Genomic DNA, 20,712 nt, shown 5'->3' with positions numbered 1-20,712 from the left:
TTAAAGACGTGAGGGGCAAGTTTATTTAAGAGAATGGTTTACACCGCCTGGTGTGGTGGTAGAGGCTGATACTGTACATTAGGAACTTTTAAGGGACATGAATGTGAGAAAATTGGAGGGATATAGAAATTGTGTAGACTGGGCAGATTTGTTCAATTAGCCATTTGATCACTAATTTAATTGTTGGCACAACATCGTGGGCCAAAAGGCCCCTTCTTATACTGTATATTGTTCAATGTTCTTGATAATTCATTTAAAGGAGAGATGTAATACCTCACAGCAGCAAAATAATTCATGAATATTTCCATCGTTGCCATTTATTACCAGGTTCTGGAATTCACACAATGCATAATACCAAGTGAGAAAATACCAGAGAATATTAAAAGCATCTAATTTCCTGTTCTTCAGCAATATCCCTAATTCTGATTTCATCTACTGTGAAAAGCTATACAAATCCAATGAATCTCAAATGATAACTGTTAAAGTCCTTTCAAAACTTTCAAATTAAATCCACAGTAATTCTTAGAAATGTAAATAGTTTAGAAAATATTATCCAAGGAATCGTCCTGCATGCAAACATGTTCACCTCAAAATGCAAAGCAACAGTGATGAAAATTAGGGCTGGAGATTGAATAGATGTGGGAATGTTGTGGGAATTGTATCAAAATTGAAATAAAGCAATCTTTTCAAAACAAAATTTAAATAGGCACAGAAAGCACACCAGGGCAAAGGAAAACAAGTTAGTTACTGGAGAGAATACTTAGGGAAATGATTTATGAGCATTTGGAAGTACAGGGCAAGTGAATTAAGGAAGAAATTGTGGTGTTATCATCTAGAAACTAATATGGGTTAGCCCCCATATCTTTCAGTCTACAAGTCTTGGAATTCAATTTGAAATCTTAAAGGTTTAAGTATAGTTTTTCCACTTTTGCCAGTTCTTACTCTGTTTATATTATTTCAAATAATTTAACACGGCCATGAAAAAAAAAACCGGGGGATAAAATGAACAGTACATTCCCATTGGCTTCCAATGTGCATTCAGATCCATCTTCAAGAAGCAGCTAGTCATTTCTCACACTGGCTCACCAATGTAGTATACTACAACTTCACCCACATTTATACTAGGTTGAGGCAGATTTGGAATAATCTCACCCTAGTACAAATACATGTCCTTTAAGCAATACTATGAATGTGGCTATGTTAGATTGCACTTGTTTCCATGCAGAGTGCCATTACTTAATGAATACTTTACTCGAGAACATGCCATTTGTAAAAATGACACAACCATATAAATGTGTATTGCTATGGGAATAAGTATTTTGTTGTTTATTGTTTGTTGCACACAAACACACTGCTCTCAGCTCCACCAACCAAATTCCAGATAGGTCTCAACATGCCAGGAGTCTTGCCAAATATTAGAAAAGTACTTATTGGACTTTGCCCTTTGTACTGAAGTGAGCAATGTAATTTGTACACACCAAGCAGCTGCCAACTTCTGTTAAAGGTAGAAATTGCAGTTAAAACTGAAAAGTCGGTTCATCCATTACTGTTGAATTTGAGACGTAGAAAATGAGAAGAATTCTATAGACCTATTATTAAGGCTTTTTGCATTCTCCTTTCACTTGCCAATAGAAACCAAATTCAATCAGCAGCAAGATAATCCCAGAACATGGCACGCTCTGCTTCTGCTTGTTCCAAGTATATATTGATCGATCCAAAGTTTGTTATTTTAACACAATTAGCAGATGAATCTTAAGTTTGTTGCATTTAAGACTGTTCTTAAACTGAAAATAGATTCTTTGTTGTAGATCCACTTTTGCTAGAAGTATCATCATGTGACTGGTACCCAATAAGAGTTTTCAAAGACAGTCCTAGGCGTTCTTTGTACAAATGCCTGTAAAACATGTTTATAAAGTACAAAAGTTAATATTAAGTCAAAATCTGAAATACCACTGTCACCTAAAATATGTCCCATGCAAAACAAATATTGGGAGATAAATCAATGACTCACTAGAACATATATGTCAAACTCAAGGCCCGCGGTGGAATTATCTTTGGCCCGCGAGATAATATCTAATTACTATTAAAGCTGGCCCCAGTAATCTAAGCGCCTATGACATATGATATGGCTAATGCTGAGTTTATTCAGGTACCAGGTTTTCAGGGTTTTTAGTGTTTATTCGGCAGTCTTCTTCATAAGAAACGGAATATGTAAAGTGAAACACTTTGTAGTTATAGCAGAGACTGAGACACATGAGAGCAGGCTGAAAAAACAGAGGCAATGAAAGCTGTGTTCGCACGCGTCCGACTGATCCGGCCCGCATGAAGCTGCATTTTGCTCAATCCGGCCCGTGACCTAAAATGAGTTTGACACCCCTGCACTAGAAGGAGCACTTTCAGATGATGTGTTTCATCAAATTTCACATGAATTTGGGTGAGATCTGCCTTTCTAAATTTCCAGATTTTTTCCCTCCTCTCAACTGGACATAGTACAGTAGCTGTTTTCCCATTCTTGAGCTGGTGCTCCTCTACAGCAGCTGAAGGATTAGAAAACCATACAGCCCTCATGCTTGCACTGACATTCAATAGAATTAACTTGTTTTATCTTGGTACCACTTCCTTGTATTAACCTCAACTCTCAATTCTAACAATATCCTATGACCTTTCAATTCTTTTTGAATGCGCTCAGTAACGAAGCAATTTCTTAGCTTGGAAACTGATCACCACCTGTAGAATGTTTAGAGTCATACAAAACAGAATGGGCCCTTCAGCCTAACTTACCCATGACAACTGTATTGTCCAGCAATCTTAGTCCCATTCACCAGTTCCCATCTGCTCATGTGCAACATATGCTCCCTTCTTTTGCTTAACCAGAGTCTCAGTATCTGTACTTAAGCAGGGTTTCTGAAACTTGCCAGTCTTGCTCTCTGCCCTAACAGGAATATAATGGCCCTCAGCTCTTAACATCACATTTTTAAAAGCCTCCCACTTAGCAGACACTCCTTTCCCTTCAAACAATCATGTCCAATCAACCACTGAACGATCTCACCTATTAGCCCAAATATTTTGCCCAAGTTCAGAAGCTTGACCTGTGAACCAGTCATGTCCTTCTCCATAACTATTTAAAAACTGATATGGTAATTGTACACAAAACACTCTCGGACACTTGCGCCCAACCTAATTTCCCAGGAAGAGTTATTGTGATGTACCCCCTCTAGTAGATACTTCAACAGATTGATAAAAGAAAATTTTATTGGACACATTTCACAAATTCCACTCCAAGTTTTCACACAATGGTGTAACAGCCTATATTAGGGAAGTTAAAATGCCTCACTAACACTACTCCATTACATTTATAACTAGCTGTAATCTCTCTACATATCAGCTCCTCCAAATCCTGCTAAGTTACGGGAACCACCCCCATCATTTCTCAGCCTTACCCAAATGAACTTGCAGGATAATTCCCCAAGAATATATATTTAATGGCTGCTATCCTCTCAACAGGAATGCAACTCCCCCTTTTATCTGCACACCTGTTACACCGGTAGCATCTATATCCTAGAACATTGAGCTGCCAGTTTTACCCTTCCTCTCCCATGGCCCTTTATGGCTATGATATACTAAGTTCCTGGAATTAATCCACATCCTGAATTCATTCATGTTACCTGTCAAGCCTCTTGCATTGAAATAAATGTAATTTAAACCAATAGTCTTTCCACTCCCCTTACTGTTCTTCTGTCTTTCCTGGCGATTAAACTGGTTCTCACTGACTGGCACATTATGACCCATTTAATCATCTGCCACTATTACTCAGGGGTACCCTTCTCCCATCAATCTAGTTTAAAGCCTAAGTAGTACTAGAAAATCTCCCTGATATTGATCCCCCTCCAGTTCAGGTGTAATGCCCCTCTTTTGTACAGGTCACCTATAACCCAGAAAAGATCCTAATGACCCACGAACTTGAATCACTGCCCCCTGCACTAGTTCTTCAGCATACATTCATCAGAGCCATCTTCCTATTTCAATCCTCACTGACACATGGTATTACTTCCTTTGAGGTAATCTCCCAATGCTTTATATTGACTGCACTGGGGAATTCACTGTCAAGTCCAGAAGTATTTGATACATTTCAAAGCAATAATCCCTCATTAAATTCTTGATGTGCTATTAAATCTCTCATCACAAAACAATCGTTCCCACCTAGGCAACAACTCCATGAACCTTTGTTGCACTCCTACCATATGTATATCCTTCCAGTTACATTGACCTGTAACATTGTGTAATCTCAAATATGCCTATTTAATTGCAACTTGATGTTGTTACTCTTGTCTTCCATGTCCTCTTGCAATAAAAGCCCTCATTGTTTAGCTTATTGATTAATTACTGGATCCCTGGACATGATCTGTGTACAAGGAAACCAGGACTTCTAAATGCCAATACCTTTCAAATTCATCCATTTAGAAAGTAATACAAAAAATGCCGGAGAAATGGAGGAACTTAGCAGATCAGACAGTGTCTATGTAGGGAAATGAACAGGTGGGTTCAGGCTTCTTATTTAGAGATACAGCGTGGAATAGGCCGTTCGAGTCACACTGCCCAGCAACTGCTGATCCAACCATAAACTAATCACAGGATAATTTACAATAACCAATTAACCCAATGACCAGTATGTCTTTAGACTGTGGGAGGAAATTGGAGAACCCAGAGAAAACCCAAGCATACAGACTCTTTACAGATGACATTGGAATTAAACCCTGAACTTCATCACCCCAAACTGTAATAGTACCTCACTAACAGTTACACTACCGTTCAAAATTCTAGTCAAATCTGCCTTGGCAAGGTCCCAGGACAAAGAAGAGAAAATATTTCACTCAACTGTATCCCAGAGAGGCACTGGTTCAAAGGACAGCAAGGTAACTTAGCAACTAGCACAATGCTTTACAGCACCAACGATTAGGGTTCAATTCCCACCGCTGTCTGTAAGGAACTTGTGCATTCGCATGGATTTCCTCTGGGTGGTCAGATTTCCTCACACATTCCAAAAGATACTGGTTAGGGTTAGCAACTTGTGGGCAGGCTACGTTGGCACTGGAAGCATAGCAACACTTGCAAGCTGCCCCCAACACATCTTCTTGGTTGCTGAAGTAAACAATGAATTTCTCTGAATGTTTTGATGTTCAGGTCACAAATAAAGCTAATCCTTTAATCATAACGAGTGCATCTGTAACCTGACCTCCAGAGAGAGAGAACATGGCCAAGGAAAAGAAAAACAAACAAGCTTTACCCCAGGAAGATTTTGAAGAACTCCCGATGAACAGGAAGTAAATATGGCAACTGACTTGCCTTCTGGAGAACTGGGTCACTGAGTCATATAACAGGAACAGCCCCTTTGACTCACAATATCTGTGCCAACCATGATCTCAATTTAAAGTACTACATCTCTGACTAGATGTGGCATATATCCTTCAATCCCTTGTCTGTTTATGTCTGCACTAAATGCCTCATAAATAGTTATCACATCTGCTAGGGATTTCTATATATTAAATCGAACTACTGTATTCTATAATATTCTATTATACAGAATAGTTATACAAGAGTAATTTGTGGATTTGTGTATTATAGAATCTTATAACAGCAAAGCAGTGTTGAAAACATTGCAAATTATTATGGAGCAGTCACATCAGGAAAGGGATTGGTTAGCCATCCAGTTAGTGCTCATGATTGCCCTTCATAACTCCATAATTCCCATTTCCCCTTCAATTTGTCCTCACATCCCACCAACCATTGAAATAAATCTGCTCCATGACCTATTAAAAACTTTTGATTTGGAGTGTAATGAAAATTTCAATACATTCACATCCGAGTTAATTATACACAATTTGTGAAGTCCCAATACACAAAAGGTAAGAAATTAAACTAAAATCAGTATGATTCAGAATAGTTCAACTTTTAACATTGAAAACTTTGACACTAGCACTTACCCTATAGAAACCACTGCTTCTCTGTTTTGGCAGTTTTCTGTCCAGATTGCTATTTTGTCGCCTTTTGGTCTGACGTTTACAACAGCTCCACAAACCTCGTCACTATACTCAAAGGCCTCGCCAATCAGACACAAAAGCTGGCACAAGGAACAAAAAAAATTACAACACAAAATTAAGGTTTACCTAATAACTCCCAAAGACCATTCTCCTTGAACAACACAGATAAAGACCTATCCCCATTTTATGGCTTCTATGGTTTCCAATGGTTCCCATTTCCCCAAGTTATGCTATTGCTTTTAACATACTTAAATGCCTTTTACTTCTCTTAATAATATCTGCCAATGATATTTCATGATCCCCTTCACCTTCCTAGTTTTATTTTGTAAGTATCTTTCTTACATTTCCTATATTCCTAAAAGGCATCCTGTTCCTTTCAAACAAGAACATTCAGTTTCTTAACACCAAGGATATGCTGTCTTTGCCTGGCACTCTTACAGAAACATTTCACCCTTGAACTTTGTTTAAAATTTTAAAAACTCACTTCCCAAATGCAGATTTACTTTCAAGAAAATGCTCCCATGTTACATTTGCCAGACCCTGTCCAGTCACTGATTAAATGACTTGTCATAAGTTTTATAATTAAAAATGGGCAGTTTTGGATTTACACACACTTTTGTGTCATAAAAGCTTACTGGACAAGATAAAGGCTCAGAATGAAAACAGGAAAACTATAGAAATGGGGTGCCATAAGTGCTGAGGTCCGAACTGTTTACAATCATATTCATGATGCGAGAAACCAATTTTATAATATTCAGTTTAAAGCAGCAGGAGACTGATGATAAACAAGTGATTGTGTAGATACTTGAAATCCAGAGTAACAAAAATGCTGGAGGAAATCAGGTCAGGAAACATCTGTGGAGAGGTATAAACAGTTGACGTGTCAGGCTGAGACCCTTCATCAGGATTGAAAAGGAAGGGAGAAGGTAGAATCAGGTGGTGTGGTGGTGGGGAGTTGTGGAAGGTGTACAAGCTGGGGTGTGAAAGGTGGTGGGGGAGAGATGAAGTGAAAAGCTGGCAGGTGAAAAAGGTAAAGGGCTGAAGGATGAATCTTATAGGAGAGGAGAGTGGACCATGCAAAAAAAAACAGGAAGAGGGCACCAGAGGGAGTTGATAGGTGAGGAAAGGTGTCAGAATTGAGAATAGATAAAGAGGGAAGGGGAGAAATTACCAAAAGTTAGAGACGTCCATGTTTATGACACCAGGTTGGAGCCTACCCAGATGAAATACAAGACGTTGCTCATTCAGCCTGAGGGTAGCTTCATCATGGCAGTTGAGGAGGTTATGGACTGACATGACAGAATGGGAATTGAAATTAAGATGGGAGGCCTCTGGCAAATCATACCTGCTGTGGGTGGAGCAAAGATGCTCGAAAAAGCGGTTCCCCAATCTGTCTGGTCTCACCAGTGTAGATGAGGCCATACCTGGAGCGATGAATACAGGATATAATCCCAGACTTCCCGATTAAGTGTTTCCTCATCTGGAAGGACTGTTTGGGGCCATGAATGATGGTGAGGAAGATGGTGAAGGTGCAGGGGTAGTACTTGCTCTGCTTGAAGAGGTAAGTGCCAGGAGGAGGATCAGTGGGGAGGCAGGGAGAGAGTGATCCCTGTGGAAAGAATTTCACTTCATCACACCCTCCCCCACCCCAACCACCTGATTCTGCCTTCTCTCTTCCTTTTCAGTCCTGATGAAGGGCCTCAGCCTAAAGAATGGGAGAGGGAAGATGTGTTTAGTGGTATTAGGCAAAGGCAAGGAAAATTCTATCCCTGTTATGGTAGAAAGGATAGGGTGAGGGTGGATGGGAAGTCGAGAGGTTGAGAGGGCGAACAGCTTTAAGATCCCCAGCATAAACATCACTGAAGATTTCATGTGGTCTGCACATGCCGGCTGTGTAGTGAAAAAGGCACAACAGTGCCTCTTTCACCTCAGACAGTTGAGGAAGTTTGGTATGGGCCCCAAATCCTAAGAACTTTCCACAGGGACACAATTAAGAGCATTCTGACTGGCTGCATCACTGCCTGGTATGGGAACTATACTTCCCTCAATCGCAGGTCTCTGCAGAGAGTGGTGCGGAGAGCCCAGCACATCTGTGGATGTGAACATTCCACTATTCAGGACGTTTACAAAGACAGGTATGTAAAAAGGGCCCGAAGGATCACTGGGGATCCGAGTCGCACAAGACACAAACTGTTCCAGCTACTACCATCAGGGTAGTGGTACCACAGCATAAAAGCCAGGCCCAACAGGCTCCGGGCCAGATTCTTCCACCAGGCCATCAGACTGATTAATTCATCCTGACAACTTTATTTCTATACTATATTGACCGTCTTGTTGTACATACTATTTATTATAAATTACTATAAATTGCACATTTAGACAGACATAAAGTAAAGATTTTTACTCATGTATATAAAGGATGTAAGTAATAAAGTCAAATCAATTATTCATCTGCCACAATAATAGACAATCTGCCTAAATTAATAACACAAACAATTGTACTATTTCGTCAATACGGAGTACGCCACTTAAACAATCACAGTCTAGGTTCAAATTATGTGAACCTCTAGGGCAACGCCTTCTACAAAATCTATTTGGAATCAGGTGTTCCAATCAATGAGATGAGATTCGAGGTTGCAGAGGTGCCCTGCCCTTAAAAATAAAATGACACCAGGTCAGGTTACTGAAAGAGCCTGCTCTTCTCGAGAAAGATCTGCTTATGTGCACCTTGCATCAATCAAAACAACTTTGAGGACCTTACAAGAATTGTAGAAATGCATCAAGCTGGAAATGGCTAAAAAAGCATTTCCAAAGACCTGAGTGTTCATCAGACCACAGTAAGAGAAATAGTCTACAAAAGGAGAAAACTCAGTACTGTTGTTACTCTCCCAAGGAATGGGCATCCTGCAAAGATCACACCAAGAGCACAACATGCAACTCTGAAGAAATGAAAAAGAACCCAAGGTTAACAGCTAAAGACCTGCAGAAATCTCTAGAACTTGTTGAAGTCCCTGTTCATACATCCACTATAAGAAAAATACTGAAAAAGAATGGTGTTCATGGAAGGATACCTCAGAGGAAATCATTGCTCTCTAAAGAAAAAAAAAGCTGCTGCACTTCAAGTTTGCAAAAGACCACTTGGATGTTCCACAATGTTATGTGGAAGATGAGACAAAAGTAGAACTTTTTGGCAGAAATGCACATCATTATGTTTGGAGGGAAAAGGGCAATGCATACCTACACCAAAACTTCATCCCAACTATGAAGCATAGTGGAAGGAGCATCATGGTTTGAAGCTGCTTTGCTGCCTCAGGGCCGGGACAACTTGCGATTGTTGAGGAAACAATGAATTCAAAGTAGTATGAAGTCATTTTACAGCAGAATGTCAGGGTAGCGGTCTGACATCTGAAGCTTAATAGAAGGGTTCACAAACTTTTTCTTGCAACTGTATATTCAAGTTAGCTGTGCGAGTTAGTTTTACTAATAAAAGGTATCAGTAGACAAGTCTGTTTCCAGAGATGGAGACAAAGGGACCAAGAAAGGACAGAAAGGGGTCAGAGATGGACCAAGTAAATTTGAGAGCAGAGTGGAAGCTGGGTGCAAAGTTGGTGAAATTAACGAACTCAGCATGGGTGCATGAAACAGCACCAATGCAGTTGTCAAGAGTTGGGTAGCATTACCAGTGAAGACTTGGAACATTTAGCTGCACATGGCTACACCTTGGGTTTGGAGAAAGTGGGAGGAGGCAAACAAAATAGTTGAATGTGAGGGCCAACTTTTCTAGACAGAGGAGGGTGGTGGTGGAAGGGAGCCGTTTAGGTCTCTTGTCTAGAAAGAAGCAGAGTGCTTTGAGGTCTCTGTGATGGGGGATGGATGTGTACAGGGACTGGACATCCATTCTGAAAATGATGCAATCAGGACAAGGAAACTGAAAGTGGTTGAAGAAATCAAGAGCATGTTAAATGTCATGGATATAGCTGGTTAAGGATTGAACCAGGAACAATAAAATTGAGGTAAGGTATGCAGACAAGAGTGCAGTGGAGCAGGAGCAGGCATAAACAATGGCCCTAGGTGGAAAGCCAGTGTTGTGGATCTTGGGTAGGAGATAGGCATGAGGAGTGCCAGGTAAGGGAACTGAGGTTGATGCCAGTGGATGGGAGAACCCCAGAGGCAATAAGGTTGGCAAAGATACCGGTGACAATGGCCTGATGCTCCTGAGTGGGTTCCTTTTCAAGAGGTATCCAAGAGTTCCCACCTAGCCTCAGCAATGTAGGTCAGTCTAGAAGACTGCAATATCATCCACCTTGTCTGTGAATTTGATGAAGTTGAGAAGGCCATTGAACATTGTTGTTCAGAGATCAGATCATTTTTATACAAGAAACATTGGTATACCGGTTCAGCATGTAACGTGGAATTTGTTAATTTAGCAGCAGTTCAATGCAATATATAATTATAGAAAAAAGGTAAATCAATTAAAATTTGTGCAAAAACAACAGAAATAATACATGTTAAAAAAGTAGGGCAGTGTTCACGGGTTGAACATCCATTTAGGAACCATATGGCAGAGAGGAAGAAGTTGTTCCTGAATTGCTGAGCATGTGTATTCAGGCTTCTGTACCTCTTACTTGATGGTAACTGTGAAAAAAGGGAGTGCCCTAGGTGCTGGAGGTCCTTAATAATGGACACTGCCTTTTTGAGACATCACTCATTGACGATGTCCTCGGTACTTTTGTAGGCTAGTACCCAAGATGGAGCCAACTAAATTTACAACCCTCTGCAGCTTCTTTCAGTCCTATGCAGTAGCAATCCCCCTACCCTCACATTGATACAGCCTGTCAGAATGCTCTCCATGGTACATCTATAGAAGTTCTTGAGTGTATTTGTTATACCAAATCTCTTCAAACTCCTAATGAAGTGGATGCTGTCTTGCCTTCTTTATAACTGCATCTACATGTTGGGACCAGGTTAGGTCTGCAGAGATCTTGACACCCAGGAACTTGAAACTGCTCATTCTCTCTACTTCTGATCCCTCTATGAGGATTGGAATGTGCTCCTTCCTGAAGTCCACAATCATTTATTTTGTCTTACTCATGTTGAGTGCCACTGCTACACCATCCACTAGTTCGTATATCGCACTCCTATATGTCCTCTCATCTCCATCTGAGAATTTACCAACAATGGTTGTATCATCAGCAAATTTATAGATGGTATTTGAGCTATCCTAGCCACACAGTTGTGGGTTAGAGAGAGAGTAGAGCAGTGGGCTAAGCACACACCCGAGATGCACCAGTGTTGATTTGTCAGCAAGATATTATCAGCAATCCACACAGATTGTGGTCTTCCGGTTAGGAAGTCGAGGAGCCAATTGCAGGAGGTGGTACAGAGGCCAGGTTCTGTAACTTCTCAATCACGACTGTGTGAATGATGGTGTTAAATGCTGAGTTCTTGACATTGGTGTTTGTATTGTCCAGGTGGTCTAAGGCTGTGTGAAGAGCCATTGAGATTGCATCTGCCATTGACCTATTGTGGCAATAGGCAAATCGCAGTGGGTCCAGGTCCTTGCTGAGGCAGGAGTTCAGTCTAGTCATGACCATCCTCTCAAAGTCTTGTTATATGGAAAGAGCACTTCTAGTTAACTCTGCAGAGCTTTGCTTTCATTCTTGAAAGCAAGTTCAGATGAAAAGTTTTCTCCCACAGTCCAAAGACATATTGGTTAGTAGGTTAATTGGTATTGTAAACCATCCTGTGACTAAGCTAGTGTTAAATAGGTGGATTTGGACTCAGTCTAGTGATCTGAGCACTTAACCACACATTGCTCTGCGACGACACCGGTGCCAGACTGTATGGGTCCTAATGCCCTCCCCTTGGACAACATCGGTGGCGTGGAGAGGGGAGACTTGCAGCATGGGCAACTGCAGGTCTTCCATACAACCTTGCCCAGGCCTCAGTTATCATCGAAAATAGATGGACAGCCGAAGAGAGAAATATGTGGATTGCTGGGCCAGAAGGGTCCGGTCCGCTCCGCTCCATATCTCTAAATAAACAAAAGCTCGTTTTATAGTGACAGGATTGTACAGCAGCAGCTCCAGAGACCTGGGTTTGCACATTCTCTCCATCACCATTTGTGTGTTCCTGCTTCCTCTAAAATCCCAATGCATGCACATTAATTGGCTACTATAAACTACCCAGGTGACAAGTCATAAACAAAAAATTAAAGGGAAGTTGATGGTCACACAAGAGAATAAAGTTATGGGGTAAAGAGATACAATGGATTCCTCAGCCAGAATGGACTCTGGAGACAGAACAGAAGATGTCATTGAAACATTAGAGAGGTCTTGTCTCCATTAGAGCATCAATCATGACCAACTGAGAACTAAGGGGCATGGTCTCGGTATAACAAAATGAATAATTTCTGTCAGTTGCAGATGGTGCTTCATTCAAGACAGCATTAATTTTTGGGGGAGATTGAAGGTTAAGGAGTTTGCCTGAGAAAATGTGAGGTTAATAATCAGATCAAATGATCTTATCAAATGGTGGAGCATATTCAAGAGCCTACTCGTTTTGAATTTTTATGTTTGAGTGGATATAATGTGGAACCTGTATAAAGATTTGATGAGAAGAGTAGACAGCCTTTAGAATAAGCTACATATGTAAGATGTATCATTGGAATCAAATGAAAAGTAGGCCAAGCACAGAACAGCCAGATTCTATGCTGCAGTATTCCATACCACTAACAGACTGCGGCAGACCTTTTGCAGCACTAAGTTGGATGGAGTTATCAGCTTATAAAATCCATACTGCAGCTACATTCAGAACTTGGAACCCAGAGTGTTTTAATTATGCACAATAAAGGAGAAATGCAGTTACTGTTTCCAGCCAGTATCGATCCAGATCATTGTGCCTCTGTTGCTTGTTAAGCGTCATTAGCCATCTTCCACCTTTTTTATTCTTGTCATCTTCCCACATTGGTTTAATACCATCCTGTTAAGATATAGTGTATTAGATTCATCCAAAATACAGCTTTATCAAATATCATGAAAAATTGTATGACATCATCCCCATTCCTCAGACAACTACTTTTGCCTTTCGTTCCCAGCATATTCATCCCACAGAGACCCAATTCTTGCCAATATCTCCTTGCACCCCACACCAGATCCCTTGCTAAATGGTTAACTCCTTTCTTCTGGTTACTTCGTCAGCAGTTTGAATCAGGCACGACTACACAAATGCGTGGAGGTCAGCCAGTGAGAACAGAAGGAAATGCTTAAAAAGAAGACAGGTTTATAGAGTGGGCGAGGGAGTAGTGGGAGACAGAGGAGGAAGGCTTTGGCTCAACGGGGCTTCGGCGATAAAGGGTCGAGGTGAGGTAGGTTATCTGTTTAGAATACAGACAGAAAGTATGTGTGGTATGGGTGAGAGGCCGGTTTTCTGTGCTCAGTGTCAGATGTGGGAGGTCCTGGAGACTCGCAGCCTCCCAGACGGCCGCATCTGCACTAGGTGCGTTGAGCTGCAGCTCCTTAGGGACTGCGTTAGGGAACCAGAGATGCAGCTCGATAACCTTCGTCTGGTCAGGGAGAGTGAGGAGATGATAGAGAGGAGCTATAGGCAGGTAGTCACTCTGGGGAGACAGACAAGTGGGTAACAGTCAGGAGAGGGAAGGGCAAGAAGCAGATGCTAGAGAGTACCCCAGTGGATGCCCTCCTTAACAGTAAGTACTCCTGTTTGAGTACTGTTAGGGGAGACAGCCTACCTGGGGGAAGCAACAATGGTCGCGCCTCTGGCACAGAGTCTGGCCCTGTGGCTCAGAAGGGTAGGGAAAGCAAGAGGATGCAGCAGTGATAGGGGACTCTATAGTTAGTGGGTCAGTTAGGCAATTCTGTGGACGCAGGAAAGAAACACATATGGTAGTTTGTCTCCCAGCTGCCAGGGTCTGGGATGTTTCTGATGGCGTCCATGATATCTTGAAGTGGGAAGGAGAGCAGCCACAGACGTCGTGGTACATATTGGTACCAATGACATAGGTAGGAAAAGGGAGGAGGTCCTGAAAACAGATAGGGAGTTAGGAAGGAAGTTGAGAAGCAGGACCTCATCTCGGGATTATTGCCTGTGCCACGTAACAGTGAGTATAGGAATAGAATGAGGTGGAGGATAAATACGTGGCTGAGGGATTGGAGCAGGGGCAAGGATTCAGATTTCTGGATCATTAGGACCCCTTCTGGGGCAGGTGTGACCCGTATAAAAAGGACAGGTTGCACTTTAATCTGAGGGGGACCAATATCCTGGCAGGGAGGTTTGCAAAGGCTATTGGGGAAAGATTAAACTAGAATTGATGTGGGGAAAAAAGTGGGAACCAAACTGAAGTGATGGAGGAAAGGGAGGTTGGCTGCTCACAAATAGAGAAAGCTTGGAGACAGTACGAAAAAAAACGATAGGCAGGTGATAGAAAGGGATGCACTCAGACTGATGGTTTGAGATGTGTCTATTTTAATGCGAGGAGTATTATGAATAAAGCGGATGAGCTTAGATTGTGGATCAGCACTTGGGAGCTATGATGTTGTGGCCATTATAGAGACTTGGATGGTGCAGGCTACTTCCATGGCTACTTCAAGTGCCAGGCTTTACATGTTTCAGAAAGGACAGGGGAGGGGGGCAAAAGAGGTGGGGGTGTGGCACTTTTGATCAGAGATAGTGGCATGGCTGCAGAAAAGGATTAAGTCATGGAGGTGTTGTCTATGGAGACTATCTGGGTGGAAATTAGGAATAGGAAGGGGTCAATAACCCAATAGTAACAGGAGCACAGAGGAGCAGATAGGCAGACAGATCCTGGAAAGGAGTAATAACAACAGGGTTGTTGTGGTGGGAGATTTTAAATTCCCAAATATTGATTGGCATTTCCCTAGAGTGAGGGGTTTAGATGGGATGGCGTTTGTTAGGTATGTTCAGGAAGGTTTCTTGAAACAATATGTAGATAAGCCTACAAGAGGAGAGGCTGTACTTGATCTGGTATTGGGAAATGAACCTGCTCAGGTGTCAGGTTTCTCAGTGGGAGAGCATTTTGGAGATAGTGATCACAATTCTATCTCCTTTACCACAGCATTGGAGAGGGATAGGAACAGACAAGTTAGGGAAGCGTTTAATTGGAATAAGGGGAAATATGAGGCTATCAGGCAGGAACTTGGAAGCATAAATTGATAACAGATGTTCTCAGGGAAACTTACGGTAGAATGTGGCAAATGTTCAGGAGATATTTGCCTGGGGTTCTGTGTAGGTATGTTCCAATGACACAAAGGAAGGATGGTAGGGTACAGGAACTGTGCTGTACAAAGGCTGTTGTAAATCTAGTCAAGAAGAAAAGAGCTTATGAAAAGTTTAAAACTAACCAATGATAGAGATCTAAAGATTATAAAACTAGCAGGAAGGAGCCTAAGAATGAAATTAGAATCCAGAAGGGGCCATGAGAAGGCCTTGGTGGGCAGGATTACGGAAAACCCCAAGGCATTCTACAAGTATGTGAAGAGCAAAAGGATAAGACGTGAGAGAATAGGACCAATCAAGTTTGACAGTGGAAAAAGTGTGAATGGAATTAGAGGAGATAGCAGAGGTATTTAATGAATACTTGCTTCAGTATTCACTATGGAAAAGGATCTTGGCGATTGTTGGGATGTCTTGCAGCAGACTGAAAAGCTTGAGCATGTACATATTAAGGAAGAGGATGTGCTAGAGCTTTTGGGAAGCATTAAGTTGGATAAGTCACCTGGATTGGACATGATGTACCCCAGGCTACTGTGGGAAGCAAGGGAGATAGCTGAGCCTTTGGCGATGATGTTTGCATCATCAATGAAGATGGGAGAGGTTCCGGAGGATTGGAGGGATACGGATGTTTTTCCATTATTCAAGAAAGGGAGTAGAGATAGCCCAGGAAATTATAGACCAGTGAGTCTTACTTCAGTGGTTGGTAAGTTGATGAAGATCATTCTGAGAGGCAGGATTTATGAACATTTGGAGAGGCATAATATGATTAGGAATAGTCAGCATGGCTTTGTCAAAGGCAGGTCGTGCCTTATGAGCCTGAGTGAATTTTTTTGAGGATGCGACTAAACACATTGATGAAGGTAGAACAGTAGATACAGTGTATATAGATTTCAGCAAGGCATTTGACATGGTACCCCATGCAAGGCTTATTGAGAAAGTAAGGAGGCATAGGATCCAAAGGGACATTGCTTTGTGGATCCAGAACTGGCTTGCCCACAGAAGGCAAAGAGTGGTTGTAGACAGGTTGTATTCTGCATGGAGATCAGTCACCAGTGGTGTGCTTCAGGGATTTGTTCTGGGACCCCTACTCTTTGTGATTTCTATAAATGATCTGGATGGGGAAGTGGAATGATGGGTTAGTAAATTTGCTGATGATACCAAGGTTGGGGGTGTTGTGGATAGCATGGAGGGCTGTCAGAGGTTACAGTGGGACATTGATAGGATGCAAAACTGGGCTGAGAAGTGGCAGATGGAATTCAACCCAGATAAGAGTGAGGTGGTTATTTTGGTAGGTCAAAAATTATGGCAGTATATAGTATTAATGGTAAGACTCTTGGCAGTGTGGAGGATCAGAGGGATCTTGGGGTCCGAGTCCATAGGACACTCAAAGCTGCTGCGCAGGTTGACACTGTGGTTAAGAAAGCATACATTGCATTGGCCTCCATCAATCATGGGATTGAGTTTAAGAGCCAAGAGGTAATGTTGTAGCTATAGAGGACCCTGGTCAGACCCCACTTGGAGTACTGTGCTCAGTTCTTGTTGCCTCACTACAGGAAGGACGTGGAAATCATAGAAAGGGTTCAGAGGAGATTTACAAGGATGTTGCCTGGATTGGGGAGCATGCCTTATGAGAATAGGTTGAGTGAACTCAGCCATTTCTCCTTGGAGCAACAGAGGATGAGAGGTGTCCTGATAGAGGTATATAAGATGATGAGAGGCATTGATCGTGTGGATAGTCAGAGGCTTTTTCCGCAGAGTTGAAATGGTTAGCACAAGAGGGCATAGTTTTAAGGTGCTTGGAAGTAGGTACAGAGGAGATGTCACAGATGTCATGGGTAAGTTTGCTTGTTTTTTTTTTATTACACAAAGAGTGGTGAGTGTGTGGAATGGGCTGCCAGCAGCAGTGGTAGAGGCGGTTACAATAGGGTCTTTTAAGAGACTCCTTGATCGATACAGGGAGCTTAGAAAAAAAGAGGGCTATGGGTAAGCCTAGGTAGTTCTAAAGTACGGACATATTTGGCACAGCTTTGTGGGCCAAAGGGTCTGTATTGTGCTGTAGGTTTTCTACGTTTCTATCGCAACAGGATTGAGCCTTGCTTCCGGATACAGAATCAGTTTCAAGAAAGTAAGCAAGTACAATTAATGTCTGTTCCAGAAGGATCACTTCTGTCCATCGACCCTAAATTTTGCCAGCAAATGTTAGAAGGGAAAAGGTGGGCTTGAACAGACCAATAATGACAATTCCAGAGTCTTCATTTTATTTCAGATGATTAACAGAGACGCCTTTCAAAACGGGGGAGGGGGGAAAGGGGAAACGGAAACTTCACTGCACTTTGAGTAAGAATGCAAAGAGGTCAGTCCTTATTGTGCATGCTTTCTAGCCCAGGTAGCATCCTGGTAAACTTATTCTGCATCCTCCCCAAAGCTACTACATCCTTCCATAAAGGGTTGACCAGAAATGGATGCAATACTCCAGATGTACTGTAACCACTGTTTTATAAAGTTGCAATACAACTTCCTGACTCTTGAACTCAATGTCTCAACCAGGAAAGGCACGCGTACCATATACCACCATATTACCCTGTGTAACGGGGGGTTTCTTTTTCTTTGTTACTGTGTATGTAATCAAAATGGCGTCTTTGTTTTGTTAAAAGTAGGAATGCTGGCGCCTGTGTTAATAGTAGGAATGCTAGCGTCTTTGTTATGATAAGTGCTGGAAGCTTGTTTGGGACTGTAAACTGATTGTTGGCGGGGATTTTGGGGAGTCGGCGCGATGGAGTGAGAGAGAGAGGACGGGATGCTGGAAGCTGGGCGACGGTCCCCGGCCCAAGGTTTTCGGGGATGAGAGGAGACGGAGACAGAGGGGTGTGGAGCGTCTGGTCGACAACCGTGGGGGTCCCAGGAGGCGGGTCGAGGAAGTCGGAGGGGATTGAATGCCAAAATACTTCAGTAATTGAGCTCCAACGGTTGTGCACGAAGTGGTTTGGACTTTGATAAGTTTGGCGCCTTTTCTTTTTTTTCTCTTATTCATATATACTGTATCGTTAGTAATCGCTTAGTTATAGTAATCTTTATAAATTGTATTCATTTAATCGCATAAGGTGTACTGTCTGTTTTTTGGGCGAGGCGGGGACATCACACAGCATCCACACCAGCTGATTACCCAGTTTGGCGGGGCCGAAGGCTGCTCCCCCTAGACTAGAACGAGTTTGAGCGATGCCTGAGGCGACCCAGGGGTTACACCTGCGCAGTCACTTTTAGAGAACTATAGACTTAGAACCCCAGATTCCTCTGTACATTAACATTTAAGGGTCCTACCGTTAATCTTTCAAGATGCACTATCTGATTTCACTAGTAAGCTCCATCAGCCATTTTTCTGCCCATATCTGCAACTGAACTATATACTGCTACATATAGGCGGTATATAGTACCTTAATTAATTGTTGATACAATATAATCCACAACTATCTTAGTATCATATGTGAACTTAATAATTCACCCAACATGTTCATCCAAGTCACTTATCACAAACAGTAGAGGTCACAATACAGATCCCTGCTGTAAACAATTAAACATGGACCTCCAGCCAGAATAAATGCCCTTGATCACTATCCTCTATTTCTATGGACAAGCCAACTCTGAATCCAAACATCCACGTCACCATTGATCCTATGCACCTCAATCTTCTGGATGAGCCTATCATGAGGGATCTTGTCAATCATACAAACTTCCATGTAGATAACATCCATGGCTCTGACTTACCACTTTCATCATCTCCTTAAAAAAACCTCAGTCAAGTTCATAACACACAACTTGCCCAGCACAAAGACATGCTGACTGCCTCTAATTAGGCCATGTTTTTTTTCCAAATCTTATTCCTAATATTTATCCCCAATATCCACCCCACTCCCAGCAGTGACATGAGACTTACCAGTCAAAAATTAGCAGAATTATCAGTATTTCCCTTCCTGAACTTTAGTTACTTACCAATGTTCTAGGACCTTGCCTATGGCCTGAGAGGACATGAAGATTTTGGTTGATGTCCCAGAAATCCCATCTGTTGCCTCTTAATAAGCTGAGTATATGCCATTGGGCCCTGGGGACTTTTATCCACCTTAATGTTCTTTAAGAGGCAACACTGCTTCCTCCATTATCTCAATATATTAGTATGGTCTACATTGATATTGTGATCCTCTACGTTCTTCTCCTTGGTGAATACAGGTGCAAAGTAATCCTCTTGCTCTTGATGTATAGAATGCCTTAATATTCTTTTTAAACCCTGCTTGCCAAGGATTTTCCACGGCCCCTCCTGGCTCCTCCAATTCTCTTCACGTTTTTTAACCAACTTCTTATTAGAGGTGAACTTGCCCAAAAACAATTGTTCCCCATCAATTCTCCCCAGGTTTTGCTTAATAAACTCATAATTTGTCATGTCCCATTATTGTACTCTCCTGCAAGATCCATAGTAATCTTTATTCATAGCCTTCTTAAAAATTTAAGGCACTGTGATCTCTTTAACCTCTTCCCACCCTATCATCTTCAAAACTATTGCCTTTTCTTAGCTCCTCCACCTTCACATCTGTTCTCAGGATGAGGCTTTTCTTTTTTGAAAATACAAGATGTCCTTTTACTAAGAACAGGGTTTCCTTTCCATTACTGATGCTGCCCTAACCCACATCTCTTCCATTTCTCACAAAACCCTCCCCCCATCCTTCTGCCACAATCATTTGTCCTTGCCTACCACCCATGAACCTTAGTATCTAGCACAACATCTAGCACCACTAAGCACACCTTTCCTTCCTCCATGTTCTGCAGGGATCACTCTCTAGTATGTCTCCCTGTCCGCTCATCCATCCCCACCAAACTCCCTCCTGGCACTTATCCCTGCAAGTAGGACAAGAACTACATGTTCCCAGACACCTTCTCCCTCACAATTCAGAGCCCCAAACAGTTCTTCCAGGTGTGTTGAGACTCCACCTGTGAGTTTGTCAGGGTTATTCACTGCATATGTGGCATCCCCTATATTGGAAAAGATCTGATGTGGATTGAGGAACCACTTCAACCAGATGTACACCACAAAAGGAGGACATCTCGGTGGTCACACATTTCAATTTGATTTCCTATTCTGACATGTCTATCCACGGCTCTTCTATTGCCATAATGAGGCCACATTCAGGTTGAAGGAGCAACACCTTATTCTGCCTGGTGGCCTCCAACTTGATGGCATAAACATCAACTTCTCTAACTTCTTGTAATTTCTTCCTCTTTTTTCATTCACCATTTTGATTCCCCTCTTACCTCTTCTCTCCTGCTAATCTCCACCTTCGGATGCCCCTCTTCATCCCTTTCTCCTATGATCCACTGTCCTCTTCGATTTGATTCCTTCTTCACCCCTTTAAATATTCCACCCATCACCTTCCAA

The 20,712-nt window shown here is 42.0% G+C and overlaps 1 protein-coding gene across 7 annotated transcripts in view; it reads right to left on the bottom strand.

Moving 5' to 3' along the window:
* Window positions 1–299: 299 nt before the first annotated feature.
* Window positions 300–20,712, bottom strand: part of eif4e1c (eukaryotic translation initiation factor 4E family member 1c) — a 73,585-nt gene continuing 53,172 nt past the window's right edge. For all 7 annotated transcript variants that reach the window (XM_073027147.1, XM_073027148.1, XM_073027151.1 and 4 more), the window contains 3 exons: window positions 12,906–13,019; window positions 5,982–6,118; window positions 300–1,894 (listed from right to left, as the gene is read on the bottom strand). In XM_073027147.1, coding sequence (XP_072883248.1) covers window positions 1,780–1,894; window positions 5,982–6,118; window positions 12,906–13,019 — 366 coding nt within the window. In that variant the 3' untranslated portion in view covers window positions 300–1,779. The remainder of the gene's footprint in view (window positions 1,895–5,981; window positions 6,119–12,905; window positions 13,020–20,712) is intronic.

This window comes from Hemitrygon akajei, chromosome 23, assembly GCF_048418815.1.
Source record: "Hemitrygon akajei chromosome 23, sHemAka1.3, whole genome shotgun sequence".
In the NCBI taxonomy this organism is placed as follows: domain Eukaryota; kingdom Metazoa; phylum Chordata; class Chondrichthyes; order Myliobatiformes; family Dasyatidae; genus Hemitrygon; species Hemitrygon akajei.
The sequence above is the reverse complement of the archived record's forward strand: the minus strand, read 5'-3'. Positions and strand labels throughout refer to the sequence as shown.